The 27,414-nt window shown below is 42.6% G+C and overlaps 1 protein-coding gene across 1 annotated transcript in view; it reads right to left on the bottom strand.

Annotated features, from left to right (window-relative positions):
* Positions 1-423: 423 nt before the first annotated feature.
* Positions 424-27,414, bottom strand: part of ABHD2 (abhydrolase domain containing 2, acylglycerol lipase) — a 38,204-nt gene continuing 11,213 nt past the window's right edge. Inside the window, exons 4-11 of the mRNA XM_033070529.1 lie at positions 18,081-18,256; positions 16,992-17,159; positions 14,059-14,242; positions 10,534-10,626; positions 8,804-8,914; positions 7,514-7,583; positions 6,724-6,808; positions 424-5,890 (exon numbers count right to left, since the gene is read on the bottom strand). Of these exons, the coding sequence (XP_032926420.1) occupies positions 5,694-5,890; positions 6,724-6,808; positions 7,514-7,583; positions 8,804-8,914; positions 10,534-10,626; positions 14,059-14,242; positions 16,992-17,159; positions 18,081-18,256 (1,084 nt within the window). The 3' untranslated portion in view covers positions 424-5,693. The remainder of the gene's footprint in view (positions 5,891-6,723; positions 6,809-7,513; positions 7,584-8,803; positions 8,915-10,533; positions 10,627-14,058; positions 14,243-16,991; positions 17,160-18,080; positions 18,257-27,414) is intronic.

Below are 27,414 nucleotides of genomic sequence, written 5' to 3' on the forward strand. Positions count from 1 at the left end.
CCTTGGGCTGTAGATAATAAACCACACACTGTGAGGTGTTAGGGGCAGGTGAATAGTCCTTCTGGCAGGGCTTTTGTATGGCCAAGGCTCAAAGATGTCACTGTCCTGGCCAGAGATGCAGGTTTGTGTTTCTTCTGCCAACAGCAAAAAGATTAGGAAATACACTTGCTCTCACATAGGGAAAAATAACTGATATTCTATTCCACTGGCAAAAACAACTCTTTCAGTAGTCTCATGGTAGATGTATTTTTAAGCCAATGCTATACCCATTCTCCACCAGAGTGGCATCACAGACAAAAACAACCAGGAAAGGCTTGAGCACCACGAGTGCTTGTATCACCTTCCCCCCAGCCAGCTCCCCAAGCTGGGCCTCAGGGAAGACTGAGAGCCTCTGCCAACATACAGAACTTCACACACAATTGCTAGATGTAGCACTGACTTCAATAAGTCCTTTATTTTTAAATAAAGAAACCCCACTGAATCAAAGATAACAAAATTACATTTTGTTTTGCAATGACTTCCATTTTACACCACACAAGAACAAAAATTAAAGAAAAAAATCAAAGACAGTTTTATATATATTTATATATAATTTTAAAGGTAAACATCAGCAGATATAGAAAAATTGCATTGCTAGTTGCAAATCATCTCCCCTGCAGCTCTCAGCTCCAGAGAATCTGACTCAGAACATGGCAGCAGGGAGGGTGTCTCAGTATACATGCTTCTTCAGGGCAGAATTTAGAGATAGTTACAGAAAATAATTTTGCCAAATTGAAAATATTTTCATAGTCAACTGCTCACCAAGAACACTGGAAGTCACTCTGCCTGTTCTCACACAGTTGTATGAGAAAAACAAGGGCACAGGTCTCCTCTTCCCAAGCACCTTTTTGGCTAGGAACTTTCAGAGAAAGAGGTTATGCTTTCTCAAGAATAGCTAGAGAACTGTCACTGGGAATTACAGTCAAGCTGTCATGTAACACAAGAAAATATGCCCTCTTGGAAAGTTGTTGACTTAGGCAAAGCAGTAAGATTTGGTTATATCAAATACAAATGGGCTTTATTTGGCTTTTTCATTTTATTTTAAAGACTATCCAGTTGGCAGGAACCATGAGAAGGGTCAACATCCCAGCAGAACTGTAGTGGAGATCCTAGAAGAAAATGAGTCTGGGACTAATTCTGTATCTCCTCTCTCATCATGCAAGAACTCTGATTACAAAGGAAGTTTGTCAGTCAGACCAAAGCAAAGGGGCTTTGTGCCACCTGGTACAGATGTTCAGGGTAACTCCAGAAACCCTTCCAGCACAGCATGGAAAGCTGGGAACTGCTTTGACTCACTGATGGCACTAAGCTCCCCTAAGAGCTGAGGAAGTCCAGGCCAGTGTCACTCCCACTCCCAGTGAGAAGAGGGAACAGTAACAGGGCACCCTCCCTTGGGCTGGTGCTGCTCTGAGGTATTCTAAGCTTGGAGAAAAATCAAAGTCCTCACACCAAAAAGGGCTGTTTGCTTTTTACCTAGAAGTCATGAAAGAGACACTGATTTGAGTCACTGTGGTTCCAGCACCTTTCAAATGAACCAACCCACATAAGGGATACAGACACATGGAGTATGACTCAAGCCAGAAACAAGATGTTCTTTACAAAAGATTACTTACATAGGCAGCACAAGGCTCAGGCCTCCTCTGGTCTCACAAAAAACGACTGAAGTTCCAGACAAGCACAGTATTTCCAGAAAAACTTGGAAGCAATCCAGGTGACTAAACTGGCAATTAAGTCCTGAAGATGGTACTCCCTGATCCTTCCTTTAAGATGTAGCCACTTGAGCAATCTACCTCCAGCTACGCTGCTGGAGTGTTAATAGACACAAAAACTTTGAGATTGCAGGATAACAAATCACACATCAAGCAAAGCAAACCCTGCTTCTGACTCAATCCCTACTGCTAGAGGAGCAGAGTTGAAAGTGATCCTCTCCTTATGTACATTGTTATTTTAAGCATTGAATTTGACTGTAGCCAGTTGTAGGCTGCCCACAAAGGTCCTTTAAGTCAGCACTCAGTTGTACAGTGTGCATCACCGCTGTGTCTCAGCCATAGTGTCTGAAAATTCATTTACCAAAAAAGCAAAGCCCCAGAAGCTCTGACAGAGCTGTTACTGAAGTCTCTAGATATGCTGATGTCAAGGGAGGAGGAGGAAAAGGGCAAGGCACCACGTGTCAAAGGGCTGTGGTCTAGGAACTTGTGACAGACCCAGGACAGATGACACACAGGTAGCTTGGCTAAATTCAGTACTGGAGTTAAGAGCTCCTAACATTTTTACTTAATGCCCTGTCTTTGTAACCCATATCTTCATAAACAGGACTGCAGAAAAACACTCAGGAAAAGGACTGCAGGAAGTTCAAGTGTTTGCCTTTACAGTGCAACTACAGCACTGCCAGACCCACCCAAAACCACCTTGATTTAGAAGCTAACAAAGGGACAATTCAAAATGCTGGCAGAGCTCTTTTAGTGGAAGTTGAAGCTCCTTGTGTTCAGTCAGAGCAAGTCTGAGCTGCTTCTTTACCATCTTCAGATATCTCCAGAAAAATGGCAAAGGTGATGGTTGGACCAGCCTAACCATCAAAGAGTAATAGTTCTGCAAGTTGCTGTCTGATTGAGAGGGTCCTCAGGATTCATGTTCAAGTGCTACTTACATTCAGTGATGGGGAAAATGTGTTTACCATGAAACTACCTGTGGAAGAGCTCTCCTAATGATTTTTCTAATCCCAGTTTGAAACTAAGCAGAGCATATGTCAGACTCGCCATGTTGTAATCTTGAACTGCTCTATCAGACCACACTGCAATGATCTACAAGTGCACACTTCAGCAGCCTCATGTGTTTTGACAAGAGATGAAAGACTTCACCTCTAAGACTGAAAAATTCAGCCTGCATTTAAGGCTGGGTTCACTGGGCAAATAAAGACCACCTGCCTATGTAACAACACGAGTATTGCCTTATTTTGGGAGATAGAGTATTTCAGATTAGGACTGGACAAAGTCCCATGTGTCACTGGTATCAATTATCCATCATTGTCAGCAGCAAGATTTAATACATAATTTGAAAGTCTTTAGATAACATGAACTGCAGCTAATTCTTGCCTAGTTCCCCAAGACATTTAAGTGACTGCTACAAGTCTGACTACTAGTCTTGCTTTGAAAGAAGCATCAAATTTGTTGAGATGGAGCGAATAGTCTTCTTTTTTTTTTAAACAGTGCTTCCACCTACAGGCTTAATAAGCTGAACCTCAAGTTCCATAAACCTTGCACAAAAAAGCCACACCAGAAGTTGCCCTTCCCCAAAGAAGCCAGACTCAGTCAAATCACAAGTGATTTGAACAGTTTTAGATTCAAGTGCAAAAACAGGGCAAAGGAGCAAGACAGAGACCCATGGTACTTCTGTGGTTGAGAGTTTCAGAAAGTCCACAGCATTGGCACTTCTGAAGTATGAAGGCTTGGGTTGTGGGGCAGGAAGGAGCACTCCTCAGAAAGGCTCTCCAAGTTTAAAGAAAAATCTCTACTTGATTAGACAAAGCCATAGCTCCTGCTGCTTTGAGAACTGCCCAGTTGCTCACCTCATTTTGGGAGACTTAGACACCTAAATTTATACTGTATCTATTTGATGTGTACATGTGTTGTTTACACTCCACTTCTGCTGAAGTGAGAAGATATTTAAGTCATACCCAATGAATATTACATGAACACTACTTAAGCAAAAAACCTGAAATGTCTTTTATGACATACTTTAGTGATGCAGTATGAATAAGAGCATAACACAGAGACAAGATATCCATCAGCTAAGAATATCCTTGCTAACTGATGCCCTAAAATAGTTCTTAAGGAACAGCCACAAGCACAGCCAAGTCTTACTGTAGCTTTACTTAGTTTCATCTTCTCTTTGAAGAAAAAAAGAAACCCAGATTTACTAACTAGGAGAATGTGCAGATATCCACAGTTTGTGGATCACAGGCCAAGGTGTTTGGCCTAAGGCAAATGAATTTCCTGATATGACAATGCACCTTTGCTACAACAGTTAATTATTGCTTTATTAAAATGAAACCCCACCTACTCAGCCTACTGAAGTTCAGGGACAGGGCAGTCCAGAAGGCTTGTTCCCCTGGTTTGTTGTTACTAGACTGAAGTCTTGCAGCTTGTTTCACCCTTAAGCTATAAATTAAAGTGCCTGGAACACAGACCAAGGCTGAAGCAATAAAGTGCTGATGAGGATAGTGTGACAGAAAAAGAACTTGATTGACATTGTGATAAAAAAATCCTAAGATGGATTAATGACACTACAATATTGACAGAACAAACAGTAAGGAAAAAAGATTTTTACCACTAGTTTCAGTCTCCAGATTGTCATGGGACAGCTTTCCTTTAATAACTGTCTTGGCACAGATCACAACTGCCACTTGAAGGAAAAGTACAGGTGAGTAGCCAGCTTTCCTGCAAACAGCTTTCACACTTCACTTTGCACATTCAAACTAAAAGGGGATGTCTGGTTGTGGAAAAGACATTCTAGTGAGAAAGAGCCCAGTGTCTTACTGGAGCCAACAATCCTACAGCATTACACAGATCTGGAAGTAGTCAGCCATGCAAAGATGTCATTTCAGGAGCACAGAACTGGAGACATCTAGTTCCACATCAACTGCAAGGCAAGTCATGTGTCTCAAACTCACTTGATGCTCTGAAAGCTAATGGGAAGAATTTTGGTATTATTTACCCTGACATAAGGGGAGTAAATCTAAATAGATACTCCCTACCCCCCACCAATTAATCCCTAAGAGTACAACAGCCGTCCATGAAATATTCTTTCAAACAAATTGAGCTCACAGAAAAAATCCTGCAGATTCTTAATCACAAGTTTCCACTTGGAAGCCAGAGACAGCTTTAAAAAGCCCCAGGTCAAACAAAGAATCCAGTACTGAAAAGATAACAGTATTTAAAAAGAGGCAAAGATGACAAGAAGGTGACTGATCAGGTCCTGGAGTGAGAACATGTTTACACAGAAACATTAACTGGCATTTTCTCTTGGAAACCCAGCATAAAGCCACCCCAATTCACTGACAGCTCAAGCATGGAAAGGTTGAATATTTTTAAAGTGATTCACTTGTGCAAGTGCATTCCTAGGTACTAAAAGGTTTCCCTTGAGATGGTGCAAAGCTGACACTACACTCGCAGTCAAGCATCTGTGTTTCCAAGCCAAACTGTAGTGGCTTACAGACTGAACTACTCACTGGCTTGTGGCTTGGTACAGGGATTTTCCAGCACCCAGACAAAGAACAGAGCCACAGTTATCCCATCATCTACACCTAAACAAATGCTGCAGATCACATTTTTGACCAGCAGGTAAAGAGATTTGACATGTCAAACTTCTGCTATATTAAAGCAAGCAGTCTTTAGCTTGTAGCCCTGTAACAAGCTACAGTCAGCAACCCAATTCTTCAAGCAGAGCAGTAAATTACAAATTCATGAGACTGGATATCCAAAGAGGTTCTGTCCAGACATTAACCTCTGCTTTAACTCCATTTTGGAAAAAACACATGGTGATCAAACCCCAGCCATAGGATATCAAAGAGAATGGAAACCTGAAGCAGCAGGTGAGGGAACAAGATGTTCCCAAAGGGGGAGATACACTGAAGTGATCCAGAGTCTTTGGGTCGATTACTCCTGGCCAGACACAGCCTGCTCACTGTCTGAGCAGTGAGGCTTTGTCTTCTCCCACTGGCAGATGGCATTGGAATACTGTACCACAAGCTTATCCATCCAGGTAAGAGGCTCTGGGAATAGCACAGACCCTTCAAAAAATCCCAGGTGGCCTCCATGAAGGGGCAGCACATGCATGACATTCTCTCTTTTCTCTGTAAAAGAAGAGGCAGAAAGTTCCAGAAGGTTAACATCTTCAAGCTGAGAATGAAAGCATCTTGAGTTGCCAGGACAAAGGCTGCTCAAGAGATGCTGCTGGCTGGGCCCTAACAGCAATACCTGTGTTGCTGTAAGAATGGTCATTTTTTAAAAATGAGCACCTTTAACTCACATCCACTGGAACTAGGAGTGTTTGCATCAACCATCTTATTGCATGGACAGTGAAAAGCTCTGTGCTTGCTTCTGTCTGAAAGCAGCTGGGGATAAATTCTCTGTTCACAGCTTCTGACCAGGAAAAGAATGAACTCTGCTTCCCTCCCTGTACACCCACTCTTTGTGTGATGAAGCAGCAGCAGCAGCTCCCTCTTCTGAGCTTCTAAAGATAATTTACCTTTTTGCTTGTTTGAAGACAGACAGCTCAACTCCTTTCAAGGGAGAGATCCCAGTTCAGTGCCAAGTGACACAGGCAGGCATCCACTGGCCCCATTTCATCAGGGGATGTTTATCTGTGATTCATGCCACCACCACCCATCTTCCTGCTAAATCCCAGGGAGCAATGGAGAGGTGAGGAAACCTTTTTTCATCCAAGAAAGTAACCTGCTGCTATCAACACAAGCAACAGGTGCCTGAAAAGACTGAATTTCTTCCTGCTCAGGGTTAGCCTTGTTAGTTCTAGCAATTGGTGACTTTAAAGAGGCTTAGCACGCCTCCCACAGCATTACAGATATAAGGAGGCAAGTCAAACTGCTTTGAAATCAAGAATTATGATGTGATAAGCAAGCTGTAAGCACACAAAGATGCACAGCCTGAGGAGACTGTTTCAGCATACCTGAAAGAGCTCTTGGAATTGATAGAAGACTCTCATGGACAAGAGGGTCATCAGCAGCATTAACCAACAGAAGAGGAACATAGATCTGCATCAGGAAACACAAAATGAAAAAAAACAACTAAGAAAGGGGTTTGTATTTGAATGTCAGTCTACCCACTGCAAAAGTATTTTAGTTTAATGCAATAAAGATCTTATATTTCAGAGTTAATTTTTTCCTCTAACCCAGTTGCAAGAAATAGGAAGACAGCAAACAGGCTGAGTCCCCATTCTTTGAATTAAAATAACTACACCTTTTTATTTGCTCTGCATTGCTTTGCACATCAGGCAGCTACTGCCAGCTCTGTTATGGACACCTTGGTTAAAGTCCAGGAAACTCCCTTGGAACATCTCCATTCTTTGGTTCAGCAGAAAAAGGAGAAACTGATCTCAGTTCCACTTTGGCAAAACTTTGCTCAAGCATCTGCCTGTCAGTGTCCTGACTCTGTTCCACAGTATCCAGCAAGCTTTCTTCCCTGAAGGTGCAGGCAGCCATTTCACACTTTATCCTCATACACTCAGAGCAGTTCAGCTGAATGTTTATCTCCATCTCTTGGGTGCTACCACCTGCCAGAGTTATAAGCACTTAAGAGCCTAGAGAACTCAGCCCCATTGTTAGAGGGAGCAAGATCTGAAATCCCACTCCAATATACTGTGCCTGATTATTTCTGAAAATCCAGCTAAGACATCTACAGGTCTCAACAACACACAGAGTATTTTCCCTCCAGAGTGCAAGAACACTGCAGGAGCTTACCCTGTGCAAGTACTGCAGACAACTTTCCTCTTCATAGTACTCCTTCAGTGAGCTGTAGCCATGGAATTTCCTGAAATGGAGCAGATTGTCATTAATATCACCTGCTTCAGCCATGTCACTACTGCTTTTAAGTGAGGATACATACACAGAAAGAGGAATGATGCCTCCATTTCCACAGACAGTTTTTTAATACCCAGTCTCTTTGCAAAACCCTTTGGCAACAGATGCCTTGATGGATTTTTGTCCCTTCTCAAGCAATCTGAGAGCACAGGCAAGTCAAACATGCAAACTGAAGACCAGCAGCCTTCAGGGTGTTTCTATTAAAACATCCAACTTCACATTGTACATGTAGATGAAAGTTAGGATCTTGTTCATCTTTCCCTGAAAGTCTTTTCAAATACAAACCCAGCACAGCTTATAAACCTCAAGCCTACTGGACAAGTCCCCCAGACTTCACTGTGGTTCCACTTCTTTGCCAAATCCCTTCACACCACCCCAAACCAAGAATTCAGTAAGCCTATATTCAGGTGCCTTTTTTTAATGTAAGGGACAACATAACTGTCAATCCAAACTAGAAAGCCCTCGAGGATGGGGGACAAGCAGGGAGATTTCTCAAGGCATGTTTTTTTTTTTTATAAGCAGCCAACTATACTCCCAGTTTGCCAGAAGTGTCATAGCGTTTCAGCTAACACTTTAAAGCTTTATTTTGAAAAGGGGTCAATGCCTGATACAGAACATGCCATGGTATGAACACTGCCACTTAAAGTGCTATGTTGCTGTCAAGGACACAGGCAGTAACAGGTTACTACTTATTAAAGCAGAGCACTTAATTAGGTGTTAATATGACAAATAAAAAAGGTTGCATTATCTCAGCCAGCCCTACTGTGTATTGAGAAAGTAGCAGTGTTTTATAGGGAGAAGATTTTTCAAACAGAGCTAAGGAAATCCATGAGCAGTTCTGAGCTGCTCTCCACATTCCCCTTTTTGCTGCTAGAGCAGAGCTGGCCTCTTCCTACCTTAGTGAAGGCTTGCAGGTTCAGGTGCTACCAATAAATAAATGCCTCCTGGATAGTTTTAAAGAAGCTGTGACTGTTAATAGTAAGTTGCTTTTTGTTGGGTTTACTTTTCCTCTGCTAAGTTTTCTTTAATGTGGAGGCAAGTCAGAATTCAAAGTTGTGTTCACTATACTTCAGCAGACTCCTACAAGCACAGCAAGGGGCATGCAAGAACAGCACAGGGAAGAGAAGGTACTTGGAGTTCTACAGGGGAGCAGAGAATTGCCCTTCATACCTCATAATGTTATCATCAATCTGCATAAGTGATGTTGCTGTATAGAGCTTGCCCAGATCAGCATCTAACAGGCTTTGTGGCTTCTTCACGTTATCTCCAAAAAGAACTTGCCTGGAAGAATGACATGGAAAATTACATCCAAATAACACAAGGGCAGCAACACCATGACCTGTTCAAGGACAACTGAGTTTACCCAATCTGACAAGATAAGATTATAGGTGGGCTACATAAACATGAGGCTTTATTGGCAGCAAGAACAGCTTATTTGTCCACTTACCTTTGTAGCAAAACATAAACCCTAGCAGCCTCTTCATAGGAAAAAATGTTTTCCTTATCTACTGAAAAACTGCATGAGGAGCCTCTTGAAACTTCCCAGACCAGAGAGCACTGAGGGTGTTTGGACTAGAGGTTAGAGGGAGGGGTTCTTTGGCTTCAGACCAAACCTGTGGGTGGTTTGGGTGAGAGCACCAGCAATGCTGGGCATAGCATCTCCTGCACCATTTGGTTCCAAAGCCCCCAGCACAGACTTCAGGCTACCTCACACACAGAAATCCCTCAGACTATTACCTTAGCAGAAAGCTATTTGCTATGGACACTTGTCATAATTGGTTATTGCCCTCAAGGGAGGATGTGTTTCTTTGTTAGGGAAGAAGTTTGTTCTAATGAACAGAACAAAACAAGTTGGAAAGGGACTTTTATTCCCTTTGAGAGGCAGCTGCAGGGCAGAGCAGAAGGGAGGCTAGGTTTGATTTGGGCAAGGTAGAGCATAAGTGATTATGGAAAAAGTTTACTTAACACACTTCCCTTCAAGTCAGCCCTGGCTTTTTCTGGGTTAAGAATTTAAGTACCTTTTAATGGGAGCTTACCTAACTCCACATGTCAAATTTGTTCAAGTTGTCTAAATATTTGTAAACCTGGAATGAATTATGTGGATCATCCTACACTGGCTACTCTCCTACAAGTGTTTCATATTGCACAGGAGTGTAAACAAAGAGCCAGGAATCTGAAGTGACACATGCTCCTCCAGTAAAATAGGTCTTCGGATATTTCCCTCCTTTCCCCTCAGTCAGGCAACTTCCAATACATACAGATAAGGTTCTTTCTTGCCTGGAAAGTACCACCCAGAGTACTTTTCATGGGGAAAATACCCAACATGAGCGTGTCACCTGTTTAGCACACAAATTTGTTATGCAAGAGCCACGGATCAGCAGCAGCAGCACAAGGATCCTACAGTACACTTGCACTCCAGGAACAGCAATGGTAAGTGTTTTGCTGGCTACATGCTCTTTCTAGAGGAACAGCTAGAAGCCAGAGCTACAGGTTTGACTATTTGCTTATTTGATAAGCAGCAACTCCATAGAGCAGATCTCGAAGATTAGTCCTACCTCAGGTAGGCGGCAGAACAAGAGGCTCCTTCAATAGGGAATTCTTTGGCTAGAAGTGAAACAGATGCAGAACACTCCACTTTGAAGTCTAATTGCAATGCTTTCCTGTGCATGTCTTGTTTATTCATTAAGCAAGTTTCCATAGAACACAAAAAGACAATGTCTTTCTTCTAATAAGATGACCAAAGCTTCTTCACATATATTACAGTATGAGATTGACATGGGCTCACCTTCTCTGCTTGTGCTAAACCTTTCAGGAGTCCTGTTTTAAAGGACCAGGCAGACAAATCCAATATAGCAATTGACCCAATCAATACTGTCAGTGTAAGTGATGTACTGCAGTACCTGTGAGAAAGGATGATCTTCTTCATGTTGTCTGCCATGAGGAAGTTATAAAATCTTCTACAATGATCCCACTGCATGAAGGTTTCCTGTGCCCTAGAAAAAACACAGCGCAGAACAAACAAAGCTGTTAATGGAGCTCTTGAAAGATCAGATTAATACACTGTTAACATCTTATGGCAGCCTGGGGGCTGTGTAAACAAACCTCCCGGCCTTCCCAGCCACAGCTTAACCTTTTCCAGGAAATGACTTCCACTTTGACGAAGTTTGTTAGTATTAGAAAACAGATCTGCAGTTTCATCTTGCCCAATGCAATTAGCACTTTTGATCAGAGCATTTAAGAGCCATCAATCAAGATCCATAACACTGACAAGAGGATTTTAGTATCCCTTTGCACAAGTTGACTGCAATTTACATAACGGGACTTTCAAGGAAAGAGCTAAAACCTGTTGCTCAACAGTGTTGTCTATTGTGTAATAGAGCTCTGCAGAGGAAATAATTTGTGCAGATGTTTCCAATATGTACAGATACTATTATTATTTCATTTCATTGGCAGGAACTGTAGGAATAAATACTAGTTGCAGCTGGGAGTAGCATCTGAGTTGAAGCCTTTACCTATTCTCAAAGCACAAGAGCACTTCACAGCTTATCTGCTGTTAAACAGAATTTAAGCCATGCAGAGCTGTGTGAGCTCTGCCAGATACCAGCACTCCTTTGCAATGCAGGGTCATGGGCAGGTTAGAGCTTTACTCCTAGCAGGGTTTGCTGTTACTGAGGGAACACACGATCGTTTACTGAGAGACTGAAGAATGCTGGGAGCAGTTTCAGCTACTGAAGCTCTCCTACCACTTAAACATTAACATACCATGAGAACTACTGTAGATTTAGCATGACCTTCCAAGCTCTAGCCTGCAAGTCCCCTACCAGGCAGGAGCAAGCTGTTTTCTTGTAATTAGCCATGCTGGAAAGTATGGATTAAAAAAAAGGAAAAATCCATTACATCTTTTTGTCTAGCCAAGCTATACCTACCACATTTGTGTCAGAGCAAGAGAATGAAGGAAGATGGAAAATTCACATTTCTTTCTTCACAAAAGGTTTTCCAAGGAAACCTATTAAGTTACTAGAAGATGTCTGAAGTTAAAGCTACTACATTTCTATGCAGCTCCTGTGGTTTACTCTTAATATGAAGAGCTGCAAGCATTAAAAAAAAAATGCAGCTTCCAGCATTTTCAGGACTGCCCAGGTTTCAGAGCTGAGGGCTCTTCCCCACAGCCTGTAGCTATGGTGAAGATGCATTCCACAAGATAAAGAAGCAGAATCAAGCCTATGCAGGCAGAGATTAAGGAATAAAGAGACCTGTCCCTATACAGCCTCAGGGAACACATTCCCTAGATTCTGTGTTAACCCATTAAACTAAAAGTCTCATTCTTCTGGCAGATCCTAGTATTGCTGGTGCTCTGGAAAGGCTTTTCTATTTGAGATCCTTGGTTCACCTTGCTCACTAAAACTTTTCCCTTCACTTATGAAAGTTATTTGGGGAATAAATGCTGGACAAGCCAGTATTAAAAAAAACTAATTGGCCATATTACCAGGGTAATCCACTTCCATGTAGCCCTGAAGGCTGAAGCCAGCTATTTTAATGCACCAGACCAAGCCCAGGTAGGCAAAGGCTTCACCATTCTACCCAGAGGTACTCTGGACCTCCTCCCTCCCACTTTCATAACCAGGGCACAAGGCCCTCCTTCCTCTTGTTCAGTAGATGTTGCTTTCCCGTGGCTCTCCAGCTAATTAGCACTTAGAGCAGATGCAGACATTAGGGAGACACAAGACCTGAAAAGCCTTCCTGCTGGCTGTCCAGTAATACAGAGCAGATGTTTTGTGGCAGGAGGTTTGCTAGGAGACTTTTACCCAGCAGGTGGAGGCAAGAGCTCAATAATCCACACAGCCCACACGATGGGGTGCATTAAACTCAGGGGAAAAAAAGACCCAGCTAGTTTTTCCACACAAATATCCAAGTGGAGAATTGTTAATCAGGTTGTCCTTGCCATGCAAGCATAACAGCATTACTCACAACAGCATTTGAGATCAGGAATACAATATTGCATAATTGGAGAAGATGAACCAAGTGGACCTCAGCCAGGTATTATCCCTGCAAACCCTGTCTGATGGTTGCAATTAAGGAGCTGGCTTCAAAAGGATGCTCTGTGCTCTATGCCAGAACCCCAGGACAACTAAGAACATTTTGCTTGAAACAAAACAGAACAGCTGTTCCTGTAGCATCTGTTCAGATTTTAAGGGTGTGAACTAGCAGCAGATTATACACTTTTTTAGCAGTAGTCACATTTGACCTCAAAAGGGATTAGATAGCTGGAATATTACATGCACATCAAGCTTTTACTCACATCTTAGTGCTTCCAGAGAAGCTTTTTGCTTTTACCTGTAAGAACCTGATGCATAAAAGGTATCTCCAGACTGCTGAATAACAAACTGGTCCCTACACAGGCAGAGTATCATCAGTATCAAAGGTCCAGCTACCCTGACCAGGCTGTGAGGCTGAATTCCATAGCAAGCCCCTCACAGACCTGCCACAGTTTCACCATTCATACCAACCCAAAAGATCCTGACCCAAATACCTGAGTCTCAACAGTCCCTTTTGCCTTGTAAGTACTCTCATGGCTCAAAACTGCAGAGTAATTTACCTTAGCAACTGCCCATATGCACAGACAGTAAAAAACTGAAAACAGCAGCTTAGCCAGTTAGTGTTTTAATCTTCATTAGCTGTGCATACATGGAAAAGTTAAAGTATATTAGTTGAGTCCAGTTTTCAAGAAGCACTGCTGTGCCTGGACCCTCCATCAGTACATGGAAGTGAAGCCATCACAGCTCCTAAAGTGCCACAGCCTTGGCTTCCAGGTGAGAACACGTTAATATTTTCAGACTTTAGGGCTACAATACTTTTCCTGCCTGCCTTCCCCACTCCTGTAACACAGCTGCAAGCACCTCTCCATCCCCTGATCAGCCCACAGCATTCTTTCAGTGACATATACTAAGAAGGGAGCACAGACTGACAGACTGTGCTGTGTCCTTCCAGTCTCCCCAGGTAAGAGCTGCCAGATGAAACTGCACACTGAAGCCAAACAAGCTATTATGAAGCATGGGATATTTCTCAGGGTGATGAGACAGTGTAAACTATTGCTTGCAAACCTGGCATCAGCTCAGCACTGCAGCTGGTCACACTGCCCTGGTTAATTAAACCTGGACTGCCCAGGGAATGCCTCCTCTTAGGACACTGTAGCCGTGAGATAGCATCACATGCAGTACACAAAACCTGTTTGCATTGCTGACAAAGTTCACTTGTGCTTGCAAATCAACAAAGCTCCAGGTGCTCGTTCAGGAGGGTGCCAACCTACACAGTCTGTCAGAGCAGTTCAGCACGAGAGAAACATCCATTTTCACCTTGCTCTTGCAAAGATCAGCCCACTCCTGCACTCCCAGAAGAGAGTAGCAGGGAGAAGGCTCCAGACCCACCTCAGAGCACTGTAGCCCTGGCACACACTGACACAGCACAGGACTCGCTCCTGGTTGGCCTGGTTCTCTCCCAGGTATTTGCACACTATGTTTCCACCCAGGCTGAAGCCCACAACAACCAGCTGGGTCTGAGGGTAGGTCTTCTTGATGGAATTCACCATGGCACCAAATTCCCAGGTGCATCCTAAAAAGGAAAACAAAGTTAAAAAAAATATCTTCCAATATATTTAATTCTCACTTGAAGCTTCAGTTGCGTGCTTTGAATTCAGTTTTTTGCCCTTCCTGACTTTTCAATAGCCTTAAGGTTTTAATAGCTCAGACTCACATGTGTTCATACATCTGTGAGTCCTGTGGAGCTTAGCTCATGCTTAGTTCTGACAGAGTGCCAAAGCAAGATGAAATTGAGTTGCTTAAAGATCATGGCAACAGTTAACATCACAATCAAAACTCCTCCTTTCTAAAACAGCTTTAAGAAGCAGAGTCCAGCAACTCTGGGCTTGACATTACTACACAACAGCAGCACACATCACTTTCCTGAGGCAGTTTGCCACTTCTGAAGTGGGGTATTTGGAATGCAGTTTGCTCCTTTGCTTTCAGCAAGGCTGCCATGGATCCCTAAACCCACACTGCTGTGGGGAGGAAAAGGGAGTGTCTTGTCAGGAAGAGTTCCCAGCAGACTGCTGCAGGGCCTGACTAAGCAGGTGATCTCTGGGATCAGGGAGAAGAGTTTTAAGCAGACACATTCAACCCTTTGTAACCAGTGAAGGGGTAAAAATACCGCAGCTCCCTGAAAGACACATGGTATCCCCACATTAAGAGTTAAGTGTCTCTGTACAGATCTGCTCCACTGTCAGCAAACACCCACATGCATCCCACAGGCTGCAGGCACTGAGGGAATCCAGTTTCTGGCAGTGCTGGCATCCTCCAGTTGTTTGACAGACTTGAAGGCCTCCACACATACAACAATCTGAGTACCTACAACTCTTTCTCCTGCTTGTGAGCAAGGGAAAAGGAGACAGGGAGAAGCAGCTGCAGTAATGATGGCATTAGTACACTGGTATCAACTGTTTATGCAGCTTGTAAACCTTCCCTTTGGATTTAAGGCTGCAAACCACAGAAGGCATCACATGAACAACAGAAATAGAACTCCAGATGTTTCTTCCTGTCCAGAATCAGAAATTCAGCTCTATCCTGTGGAACTTGTCCAGCATTCCACCCTGTACTAAACTAACACCGGTCCAGGGTGCCCCCAGCCCAGCTGTACCATCCTCAGCAGACATCAGACTCTTTACCAAGCTGTGGAGTAAACTCTGAGCACCAGGGTGTGTTTGCTTCAATGGAACAGCAAGCTCCTGGCTGAGTGTTTCAGGAGGGCTTGGGAACTTCCTTGTGAACATCCTTAATGAGTGATCTTCAAAACAACAAATTCTGCGCTGCTCTGCTTTCCTCTGGAAGAAGCCAGCAGTCAAAATATTTTAGTGTTTGACCTTTGTGATCTCAGGGCAGCTCAGAAATTCAAAACTAGAAAAGCAACAGGTCAAACTTGATATAAAGGCTGGGATTCAGCAAATCCCAAATTTAGGCTACTTGCTCCTCAACAAGTATGCCTGGAAGGCAGCAAAGCTGAAAGGGCACTGAGTTATTTGGGTAGGAGGCAGAGTAAAGTCTACTGGACTGGCTGGCACTTTACTTAACAAGGAGCTCTGCCAAATGATTTACTGTCTTATTCAAAGGAAGTGCTAGGCATTCTTTGCCCTTTCCAAGGCTATAAAAGACTCAGAAAGGGATGTCTCAAGAGATGCACTAAAGAGTAACACCCTAAGGCCTGAAGTAAAGCTCCATGAAAGCAAACTCTTAACTTGTATCAAAATAGCAAATGCTTTAACAAGGACAAATTTCGTTTTCAAGACATGGTAGTCTTGCAGCTATTAACAGCCTAGGGCCTCACTACAAATGAGGGTATCTGGTATTCCTGAAGTGTTTCCCAAAGAGGAGTATATTTATTAATTCTAAAACAAGCAACAAAGCATTGCAGCCTATTTGTCTGCCAGACTTGGCATCTCAGTATTTCTGTTTTGACAATTTAACTGTTCAAGATAAATACTCTGTTAATTTGAAATCTAAGCAGCAGCTTAGCTAACTTTAAAAAATAAAACTTAACACAAGTCTGCTAAACACACAGTTGACTTACAATAAAGAGGAAGATGAGGGCTCAGAACAAGCAGATTAGGTCACAGGCAAAGAGGCCCCATTCTACAAAGATCACATTACTCACCAAAAGGGCAATTAAGACTAGCTGGAGTCACCCTTGACACAGTTTCAAATTATTTATTCCTTTCAATTTCTAGGTTAAGAAAGACTTCCTTATGCTCAAGGTGAGAGCCATAATCATGGCAATTAAGCAACAGCACTTCTGTAGCTTTACTTTCCTATCCTGAACTCCTGCTGTTGTTGACTTGTGTTACACCCAGGAGCAAATCTGCAGGTGTCCCTCCTAAGATGTAAATTTACTTTCTGGATAGGCTGGTACAAACTCTTCTCAGCTGGCATTTTACAAAGCCTCAGAAGTGGCATTTATCCTTCAGAAACAGGTTTGTTTCACATCCCATGACACTGGCAAATTCACTATCTCTAAAATAATTTTGACAGGCTCTGAGTAGGCTCAAAAGGGTTTTTTTTCCCCCCCAAAAAAAGTCTTCTTACAAAAACCTGCCTCCTTGATGAGAACACATGTGTAAGAGCTGGCAGAAGAGACAAAAGTGAACTTAGTATTAGCCTCCTCTCTTCTTCCCAGCCAAGTTCAGTTTAATTCTTAAGAAAGAGCACAAAACTGTTTTGTGCCCCTTGGGATACAGCAGCTCTGTTATCCTGATCAATCCCTAAAAATTCTGTGAGCTTGAAATTAAGTTCCCCAGGTGCCACGAAACACCTACCATAGGTGAACATCCGTGGTGAAGTGAGCTCAATGTTTGGCAGGGCTCCCAAGTGATTCAGGACAGCACATCTGTACCCATTTTTCTGGGCATAGTCCACAAAGGTGCGGATGTACTGCTTCTCACTGTGGTTAGCAATCCCCGGGCAGATCACCATCGTGACATCGTCTGCGCTCAGAAAGAGAGGGAAGTTAAGTAAATGTCACTTCATGCAAATTAAGAGAGTCAGAAGGTTTTCATTTCAGATCCGTGGGAAACCACCTACACCACAAGCAAGCTAGAATTCCTACTAGTCTGCCAAAAATCCTGTATGGGACAGGAGACCAGCAGCTCTAGTGCTACAGATGTGAAAAAGTAATTCATGTTATGGGAGATGCACAGTTTTAACTTCAGGGAAAGCTGTGCAAACAGATCTCCAGACACTGCCTAGAGACTAAGAGTACATTCTTCCATCTGAAGGGCATTTTTGATGTTACACATGTTCTCCTTTCTGACAGCCTGTTGTGACTGTGACGGGTGCGGAAGCTGTGGAGCCCAGCACTCTGAGTAGACTGGTTATGCTATTTCCCCCTCATTCCCCTCTTGAGCTGGGTGTAATACAGATCTTCCAAATGAAGCTCTGCTAAGCACAGACATTCTGATCAGCTGACATTAACCATCATCTACTTTGTGGCTAATCTAATGATATTTGATCTGCTGACACTGTTCACTAGTTTAACAAGATATCATTTCATCAACCAAGAAAGTAATTGCTGTAATTCAAGTAAGCACAGTAAATTACATTCAGGATTATCATATGCACTTCAAATTAACTGTAACTCTCATGTGCAAAGCTCCAACATTACCAGCTCTAGCCACTGAATTATTATCTCATTAGAAAAGCACTGCTCAGATTCTCTTCAGCAATAAAGATAACAGCAACTGTTCTGGTGCAGCACTGTACGATGAAGACCTCAACACTGACAGTTTCAAAAAAGAAATCTGCTTTTTCTGAGGGCCAAATGGGAGCCAGAGCTCTATCCTCATCTGTCCCCCAGAGCACAGAATCAAGGTTAGCAGCTCAGTGCTGCCAGCAGCTGTTGGACTGACCTCCAGTGCAGTGCTCAGAGCATGGCTCAAAGAGATCAAAGGTGGCTGTTGCTCCATCTGGCATCGTGAGGTACTTGCGAAGTCCATATGGATGTGGTGATCTCACTCTCCCCATCTTTCCATAAAGAGCTGTCTGGATATGTCCACTCTTTCCCCAGATGAGGGGTGGAATGTACCTGAAAGGCAGTAATTTAATTGCTTACCCCTGCTGTGTTAACGAGCCCTTGAGAACACATAAGCACTCCCATAACAAATCTCTCACCAGTCCCAAACAGAGTAACAAATATGGAATTGTTTTTGCTCTGACTGAACTGGCAGCAGTGATCTTTGCAGCCTTACACAAGGGGAGAGACCAAAACACTCTCAAAGCTGAAAAAATCAGCACCGATAGCAACAGCAGAAGCCAAAACCCAGACATTCCCTATATTGAGATGTTAGGGGAACAAATGCTTCTCACCAAATACACACAGACCTTGTGCCTTAGTGAGACTGGGACTGCATGTTGCCAAGCACAGTGACCTCCAGCAGTGTACAGTGCTGTAAATCTGTTTTAATTGAAACACTGAAGCCTCCTGGGTTGTGCCACATGAACTTGTCTAAGCACTTGACTGTACAAGCCAGTGGCAGAAAAGAACAGAATTCACACCAAGCTCCAGAAAATTGAAAACCCCAAGACTTGCTAGTTGGAACCATTTTACACAGAATTGCTTTACCAAATTAAGCCAAGAGCACAGAACAGGTTGCTTTTGCCTTTCAGATTAAGGTAAGAGTTGGGACAGTGTTAAGAGAATCAGTGAAGATTACCAAACTCCACTGAATAACAAATCCCTTTCAGCAAGAGGGGTGAGTTTACCAATTACTTATGCTTATCAAGGGTATATTAAAGCTATGTGACAAAGCAGATTGTCTTTTCCTGACTAACAGGCTCTAAAAAAGATATGTGAGAAACACAGCCATGAGCTGGTAAGTATTAAAGGCTTAGTTATCAGATTTTTTTTTTTTAGCACAAGCAGAGCTGCAAGTGGTTTAACAGGAAACATACTGTGCCCTAGCACCACCACCATGTGGGCAAGTCACCTGGTCACTCAAAGGACACTGAGCCAACGCCTTCAAAAAGAGTGTTACATCAGCTCTGAACAGGAAAGCATGAATGATTTATTGTTGGGGAGAACAGCAGTCTCAAGGGACACACTTCCAATTGAAGAACTGTGGTCTCTGGTGCACAGAGCTTGGTATCCAGAAGCAGCTTGAGAGCTTCTGACTTCATCTTGAATCCTGAGGGATTAACAACTGTCTCCCCTGTTGTGTTTAGGGCTTCCTGCAATTATCCCTTTTCACTTTTAGAGAGCCTATGAAGCAAACATCATGTTCTTCCCTGTTCACAAAAAACTAGGCAGCTCAGGACTCAAATTTACTACTTCAGCCCACCAGAATGTGACAGAAACCCCACCTTTGTGCTCTGACACTACCTACTCATACAGCTGGACCTTTCCCCCTGCCAGCTCTTGTGTGTCATATCCACAGCTCCCTCTTCCCCAGAATGCTCCTTAAAAAGACTTCCTATCAAATAAACACAATATAGGGTTGCTTAGCAAGACAAGAGCAGCAGTATGCCCTCCTTCTCCCCATTCTTTTCCCTCATCTAAGAGGGACACTACTTACAGTCAAAGCAACACAACATGCAGTTTCACTCATTTTTGCAAGTGCACTTCCCAAAGAGATCCAGAACAGGTTTCTGGAAAAGCAGATATTGCTTCAATAAAGGCTGCAAAAGCTGCCAGTTGATGCTCACAACCTTATAAATTAGCCCTCAGTGCATTCTGGATTTGATAACTCAACAATAAAGCTTTTCAAAGGATCCAGGCAAGGCCAGGAACAGCATCCCTTTTCTGTCAGCCCAGCATCTCTGCACTGGGTCTTGCCAGGCACAATGTCCCACAGTGCAGATTCCCAGCAGTGCCAGAGGCTGGACAAGCTCATCCTCTGCAATAGCTGTGAGAAGTGGAAAGCAGTCAGTAGGTCTGTTCTCACAATTCAGGGTAGATATCTATTAGGACAGGGCAGTCAAACTAAACCAGAACAGAAGAACTACCTACACATGGGTCTGCTCAAGTCACATACAGCTCAGTGCAAGGGTTTTGGACACAACTACTACACCAGATGGAAGAGACTCTTCTCTCCTAACATAAGGAAAAACAGCTGGTTTCACCCAGCCATTTACTGTACCACCAGTTCACATCAGTAGCCACACTCCACACTAGACAGAGCTTGACTAGCTTTTCGTCTTTTTTCTTCCACAGACATCCTGTACAGATAGGGTTTGCTAGCACCTTCTGAGGGGAGTTGACAAATACAATCTATAATAAGAATTTGCAGGTTTTTTAGAAGTGGCTCAGACGTCAACATTGCTTCAGGGTTTCTAATCTTGGGTGAGAACATGCACTGGAAAGTTTTGGTGATTCTATTTCCATACAGGGATTTCAAATCAAAGACTATCCCCAAATCTTACCCTAGAAGGCTAACAGGAAAGCCATCTGTCCAGCTACAGCAGTAATTTCTAATAGCTGTATAACTTAGCTGCTACCATGAAAAAAACAAAAAAAAAAAAACCAAAAAAAAAAAATCAAGGATCTCTGCAAGCACCAATCCTATCCTCATGTTTAATTTACAGTTCAGTTTCCAGCTATAGGTTACAGCCATCCACTGAGCAGATCAGCAGTACATACAACAGGATGTTGTTGGAGATGAAACTGGAATAGTATTCAAAGACTCACCACTACCACCAGTGTTTAAACCAAGGTAAATTGTTTCAAGGACACTGCTTCCCAGAGCCTTCCTCTTCAAGTCACTGATGGTTCCTCTGAGGAAAGAAATCCCCAGACCTCTCTTTGCATAACCCAGCTGGAGGTTACCTAAGTACTGATCTGCAATAAATCAAACCTTTATACTGCTTCTACAGGCAAACAGCATATGCAGTTTCCTTGACATGTTTTTCATTTAAGGCAGGAATCCCTTTTGCTCCATCCATAATGGACAAGTTAACTACAGTTTCCACATTTCCCTTCAAAGCTAAAACTGTGAAACCCTATGGACAAGGGAGCATTCACTGTTGCTCCCTGCAGAATGCACAAGTGTTTGAGCATCCTATGGACCAAGTAAAATGCTCAGCTTATCTTTTATGATGCTAACTCCAGTCAGCTGCTTAAGCATCGCTGCCTGCAGCAAAGATGGCTTGTGTTAGTCACTCTGCATGTAACCACATTCTTTTAGACAAATATTCAAAGGCCAAGCTTCAGCATGAGTAATGTGTACTCTGCACACAGTACTCTGATGAAGAGATTTGTGCATTTCTAGTTTGCACATAAGTTTTAAGTGAAATACATCCAAGTGCTCAGGCAGAAGCTTGTTATCTCAGTCTTTTTGTTTAAGCCCATCACCCTTTAAGCAGACTTGTGAGGCAAAACACATCAAGTATCCAGGCTCAGAACTGAGCACCACAATGCTTTAACACAAAGAGAAAGGGAAGAAAGCTGCCCAAATAGTAGAGATCTTGTATTACCAGTGAAAAACTATGACAGATTAATATTTACCAGATGGATACAAAACCAAGCAGCTAGTAAAAATATGACTTCTGTTTACCAAGACAAGTTACCAATCTAACCTACTACAAAACCCTGTAAAGTCTCTACAGTAAGAGTGATTCCTCTCTTATAGTGAATTCAGGTTCAAGTCAGTTCTCAGATGATGACAAGGTATCCTTATAATCTATAGCAGAATCAGACATATGATCTGCCTGTCACACTATTTCTGTTGACCCTCCATTTTTGCCAACAGGCAAAGCTATTTTTGAAATCTTCATGTGACTTATGTCTTTCACTGAAACACAGTTTACAAGAACTTCCAAGAGCAAGTACTGAGCCTAATGGTGGCAAGAGCGTAGCAGACTGAAGGATGAGTCATCTTTTTATACAGGGCTGGTGTGGTCTTTCAGCTTGCTTTTACTAAACCCATTCAAAGAAGAGAACATGGAAAGAAATCTTCAGTCCTGAAGCTGCATGATACCACACTGGTGAGGGAGAAAACTTGACAGGAATTGTGCAAAAGCCTTTACTCTCTGAAAGGACAGATCAGATAAATTTTATTTAAACCTATTATATGAAAAGCATTAAAAAAACATGAAAGTTCCAAAGACATTTCTATCCTCAACCCAGCTGAAAAAACCTTAACTACCCAGCACTGATAGCAAGAGCTAGAACAGATTGTTCTGTAGTGAAGTCAACATTCCTCCTGGCAAACACTTGAATAAAGATGCTTCTCCAAAACAATCATCCTGCAGACAAAAGAGCATGTACTCAGGGCATTCTTCTTGTGGTTTACCTTAAGAAAACAAGCTCAGCAGGATGCAACACAGGGAAGCAACTATGCAGACTGAGCAACTAAGTAGCATGCAGTCTAAGGAGCATTTGAGTACTGTCCTTCAGATTTTATGCTAAAACTAATTACTGCTAAATTTAACCATGTCTTCCAAACACAGGCCCTTCACTCAAAAGCAGATGGCTTCCCTCCAGCATTGATAACAAGCAGAAACAATTAAAAAGTGTTCAAGGACACAACAGATTTTCAACTCCTTCCTCTTTGCTGTGAGTTGAAGTGGTTCTGAAAAGCAGTGTACTGCAGAGATGACTCCAGCACAGCATGGAGATGGTTCAGTACATATTCCTCAGGGTCCTGTTCCAGAGGAGCTGCTCCCAGATGTACAAAAGCCCAAGAACACCATGTCCATAAGCACCATTCCACTGTTAAGCAATAGTGGCTTATGGTGACAGGAGCTGAGCAGGCAGGAGGGCCTCTTGCCAAGCCTCCACACAAGGACAAGGACAGCATAACAACAACCCAGACAAGTATGTACTGATAAAAAAAATCCAAAGGAAAAGTTGTTTTGTACCAAAAATGGAGATTTTTATTTCTGTGAACCAAAAGTGGCTTCTGAGCCTTCTCCAGACCCAAACTGCTTCACTTCCCTGTTTGGATTTGGTCACTTGCAATAAGATAGCAGGCACTCTAAATAGAGATAAATATTTGAAGCAGTTATGTCTTCCAGTACCCAGTCCTGTAACTTCCAGTAACAGGACTCTGCAACAAAAGGCAGACAGGAGAACAGGCCTGGGGATGATACTTATTATGGAAGGCCACTTACATGGCCCAAAAAATAGAGTTCATCACTCTTAAGTGGCTAAGTCAATTCACAGCCAGTTACAAAAGTCTGCTCACCCATGTTAGCGTTTGAGCTCCAAACCTGCATCTCAGCTGGGCAGCACAGCCTCACATCTTGAAAGGCGGTTGCACACAAGTGCTCAAGAACAAGACAATTCCTAGGTTTCCCCAAAATTTTCTCCCAGCATTTTAATATTTAAAACAATTTCAGCATGTGATTGTAGATTAAGTTTAGTGGCTCTCAGGCAGTAGATTATCATTTTAGAGCACATACATAATCCAGTATGCAGGAATTTAGGAAAGCAGCTGTATAAGCAGCTCACAAAGCACATAAAAACTGTGCTATTTTTATTAGCAGGCATCAGCATTCAAGTCCTCAAAGATGTGAAGTGGAATGGAAGTTCAGCAACAGGCTTATTTCTGGAGCATTGCTTCATTTCTGAGGAGATTAACACTTTAAACATTAACTCTTGGATGGCTTTTATGTGCTATAGCACACTGGATACTGATAGTGAGAAGACAGACCCTACAACTTATCAGTATCAGGACATTCTAAGAACCTTTGCCTGCATTCTAACAGGTAAGAGATTATTTTTCCCCTTTGCAGAGCAGTTTGGAGGTATTTAAAAGAATGTTTCACAAAATCAAACTTTGAGCATTGTCCTTTATTTGATGCTAGGGAATGCAAATTGAATTCCAATGAAGGAAACTCATAAAAGTCTGCAGGGTTCAACCCTTGACCCCAAATATGTAAAATGCTTTTTCTGCATCAGTTCAGCTAGACTGCTCAATGTGATGAGGATACAGCAAAAAAATAGCAACAAAAAAATTAAGCAAGTTATGGAGCTTCCACATTTCCTGAGTCTCAAAAAAAGAAACAAAACTGAGTAGAAGTGTTTGTTTGCTGCCCACAGTACCTGTATGAAGTCAGAACTATTTAAAAATACAGACTGGCCTCCTTGGCTAAACCACCTCCTTCAGCACTTAAGAAGCTTTTATTTAGTAAAGTGCCCATCACACCCCTCTTCCCCCACCAATGACTACAAGAGGTATTTTAGTCAAAACAAGGCATCAGGGCTTACAGCACTTAGAATCTTCCTTGCTAAGAGCTGGAGAACACAAGGCTGCTGCCAATGCCACAGCACCCAGCAAAAACTCAGACCCTTGAGGCTGCTTCTCTGCAAGGTCAATGCTTCAACTTAACCAACAGGGAGCTGCCATTCTCCTCTACCTCTCAGCATGTTCACCTGCCAAAGCTTCAGGGGTAACACTGTTCCTCTAGTTTATTATTCTCCTGGAAGTGTTCCTCCCAGAGTAAAACACCTAGGAGTTGACAGGGATCAAACACTGCTTGCTATTAGGGGGAAGAAAAGAACACTGAAAAGCTTGAAGACAGCTTTTCTGACTACTCATCTCCTTGCATCTAAGAGAAAAGCAGTGACAGTGTAAAAGAGTCTTCTGGTACCAGGCAGCCTGCTCACCCAGCACAGGTTGGTGTGCAAACAAAGGATAAGAAGGATCTAGGCTGGATCTTTGACAGTGTTTACTAACAGGCTTGACAGTCATTTGCTTCAGTCTTTGAGGAGCTTGCCTTTTCTGATGATAAAAAGTGTGCAGACAGCAAGGATAATTATTTTCTATATGGATGACACGTGCCACATCTCTACAGATAAAGATACCCACTTTGTTAGAATAAACTGTAAACAGCCAAAAATGTCTAGCCTTGTACAGCAAGCACTGACCAAATTTACCCTCATGAATCAAAAAGCCAGCACTGCATTTCCACAGGATTAAGAGCAGATGAAGGACTTTCTGTACCCTTCTGAAAGACAGGAAAAGGACAGCAGTTAGGCCCAAGTGCTCAAGGGCACCAGCAGCTGTGCTGAATTGCAAGAGCTTCCACACAAAAAGCAGCAATTTGAATGGAAAAGGGTCTGATTATGCTGCTCCACTTGATAAGCCAAAGTACAAGAGCTGGACAGGGTCAGAGGAATGGAAAAAGGGGTAAGAACTCTAAAGGCAGATCCTCTTGTTTCCCAATGTCTGGTAGATATGGGCAAAGTTCCTGGCAGTTTACAGAACTAAAAACCAGTACTAGTATCTACAAGTGCAAGGTACCTGGCACACAGCCATCTCAGGCAGTTTTACAATTCAAAGTTCTTAAATTATTCATCCACCACCATTTGGCTTTCTGAATGACACCAGTTACAATGCACTGAATTAAACCAGAGGTGAGGATTGTGCCATAAAGGGAAAATAAAGTCCAAAAATGTTTACTCTAAAATTTTTGAATACTCACATAGATAGCAGAAACAGGCAAAGTTATTTCCTCCCCACCAGTCTGTTTTTCACAACAGTGCCCTTCCACCTTTCTCCCTTAAGCAGGAGCTGAACAAACCAGGTCTGAAAGCCAGTTCACAGCTATGAACACTCCTCTGCACAGAAGAACTGGTCTTGCAACAGATCTGACAATAAACCCAGTACTAATATAACAGAAGGGATTGCTGGGCTACTTATTTTGCTTTCATGGTAGAATCTGAAAAGAGAGGCTTAATCAGCTTTCCTAACACTCTGAATAATTAGCAAGTAATCAAAGCCTTGCAAGATTTTTCGGTGGAGTATGGCACAAGCTGTTTTCACATAGCGTTTCCCTAATTATCCTACAAACTGTTTCATGCATAATTGCAGGAATTTAAACACACTTGTTCCCCTTTAGTCTCCAGGTGACTTTCATGCCCAAAGACAGGATTTCTTTGATCTTTAAAAAAATTCTATATTGAAAAAAGTCTGTGTGATCACTAGAATAGTAAAAAGAAATAGTCACATATACATCTTAGAGCTGTCTTTCCTAACAGAGATACAGAGGTAAGAGGACTAAACAGCTACCTATTGACATATTTTGCTCTGGTTTCAGCCGAGTTTGCTCTCCTTTGTCATGGAAGTCTTTCAGACAATATTTTGCCCAAGAACCAGGTATTGGAGGTGACTGCTACAGTTCCCAGAGAAGCTGGCAAGCCTGAGCTCAGCTGATCCAGAGAAAGCAAACAACCCAAACTTGCACGCTATTAACACAACACCAGGGGTCTGCAAGCAGCTCATCACTCCTGCAATTAATGCACAACAGATGTCTTAATACTGATGGGCACGTTTTGCATTTTCACTCTTTGTTCTCCAACTGAAAGTCAAAGGCATAGCCCTGGAACAGCAGTGCTAGGAGGCTGTGCTGTGAGAACAGAGCTGAAATAGCAGGAAAATGGACTCTAAATGAGTTTACAATCCAAAGACCAGCCTGATACTAATATGCCTTCAAGGCTGATAATCAGCACAACTTCATGCTTGGTCCCCCAGTGACTAGGGACATGTCATACAGGAGTGCAACACTGGGATGGCAAGTATCTGAAGTACCAAGTAACTCAAACCTTCTTAAACATATTTTCAGGAAAGGAATTGCTTTGCAGTTAAGGCAGTGGACAATCAAGAATCCAAACACATTTATGTTACCACAAACCTAGAGTGCACCACAGAACCCTCTAAGGGTTCCAATTTCAACCAGTAATCCTTTGTTTCCTCTGAAAGTTTACAGACCCCATGGCCTAACATCCTATACCTTATGTAATCAAGGCACCTAACAGCACTGCTAAAAGCCTCTCATCTCCCCTAAAATGACTATCCTTAAGTCAGCTTGACTTTTGAGATCCAAAAGGAAAGTTCATACAGCTGCACTCAGCACTTGCTATATAATTGATGTACTTAGAGCTTCTAAATAGGACTTGCAAGTTTTCGAAGTGATTGCAGAAGAGAAATACTGTAATCAAAGTCCTTGTCCCTCCAAAGCCTCATGAAATTGTACTAAATGCTTGCTATTATTGGAGACTGTTCTTGGTGAAGCTGAGGGCAGCTGCAACTGATTCTGGAGGTCTTGGAATGGAAGATCAGGGATCAGCCTGCTCAAATACACAGCTGACACAGGGTCAATTTGAAAGTGTATTCAACAGGCTTAGGAGCTGGCCTCTGTGTCATTACTTTATTAAACTAGTTAGGATGTGCTCTACCAGTAATAAATTTCATTAGTTTTCAATCAACTTGAAGTACTTCAGATAAGAGCAGGCACTTTAAAACT

The sequence above is a fragment of the Catharus ustulatus genome, chromosome 12 (genome assembly GCF_009819885.2).
Source record: "Catharus ustulatus isolate bCatUst1 chromosome 12, bCatUst1.pri.v2, whole genome shotgun sequence".
In the NCBI taxonomy this organism is placed as follows: domain Eukaryota; kingdom Metazoa; phylum Chordata; class Aves; order Passeriformes; family Turdidae; genus Catharus; species Catharus ustulatus.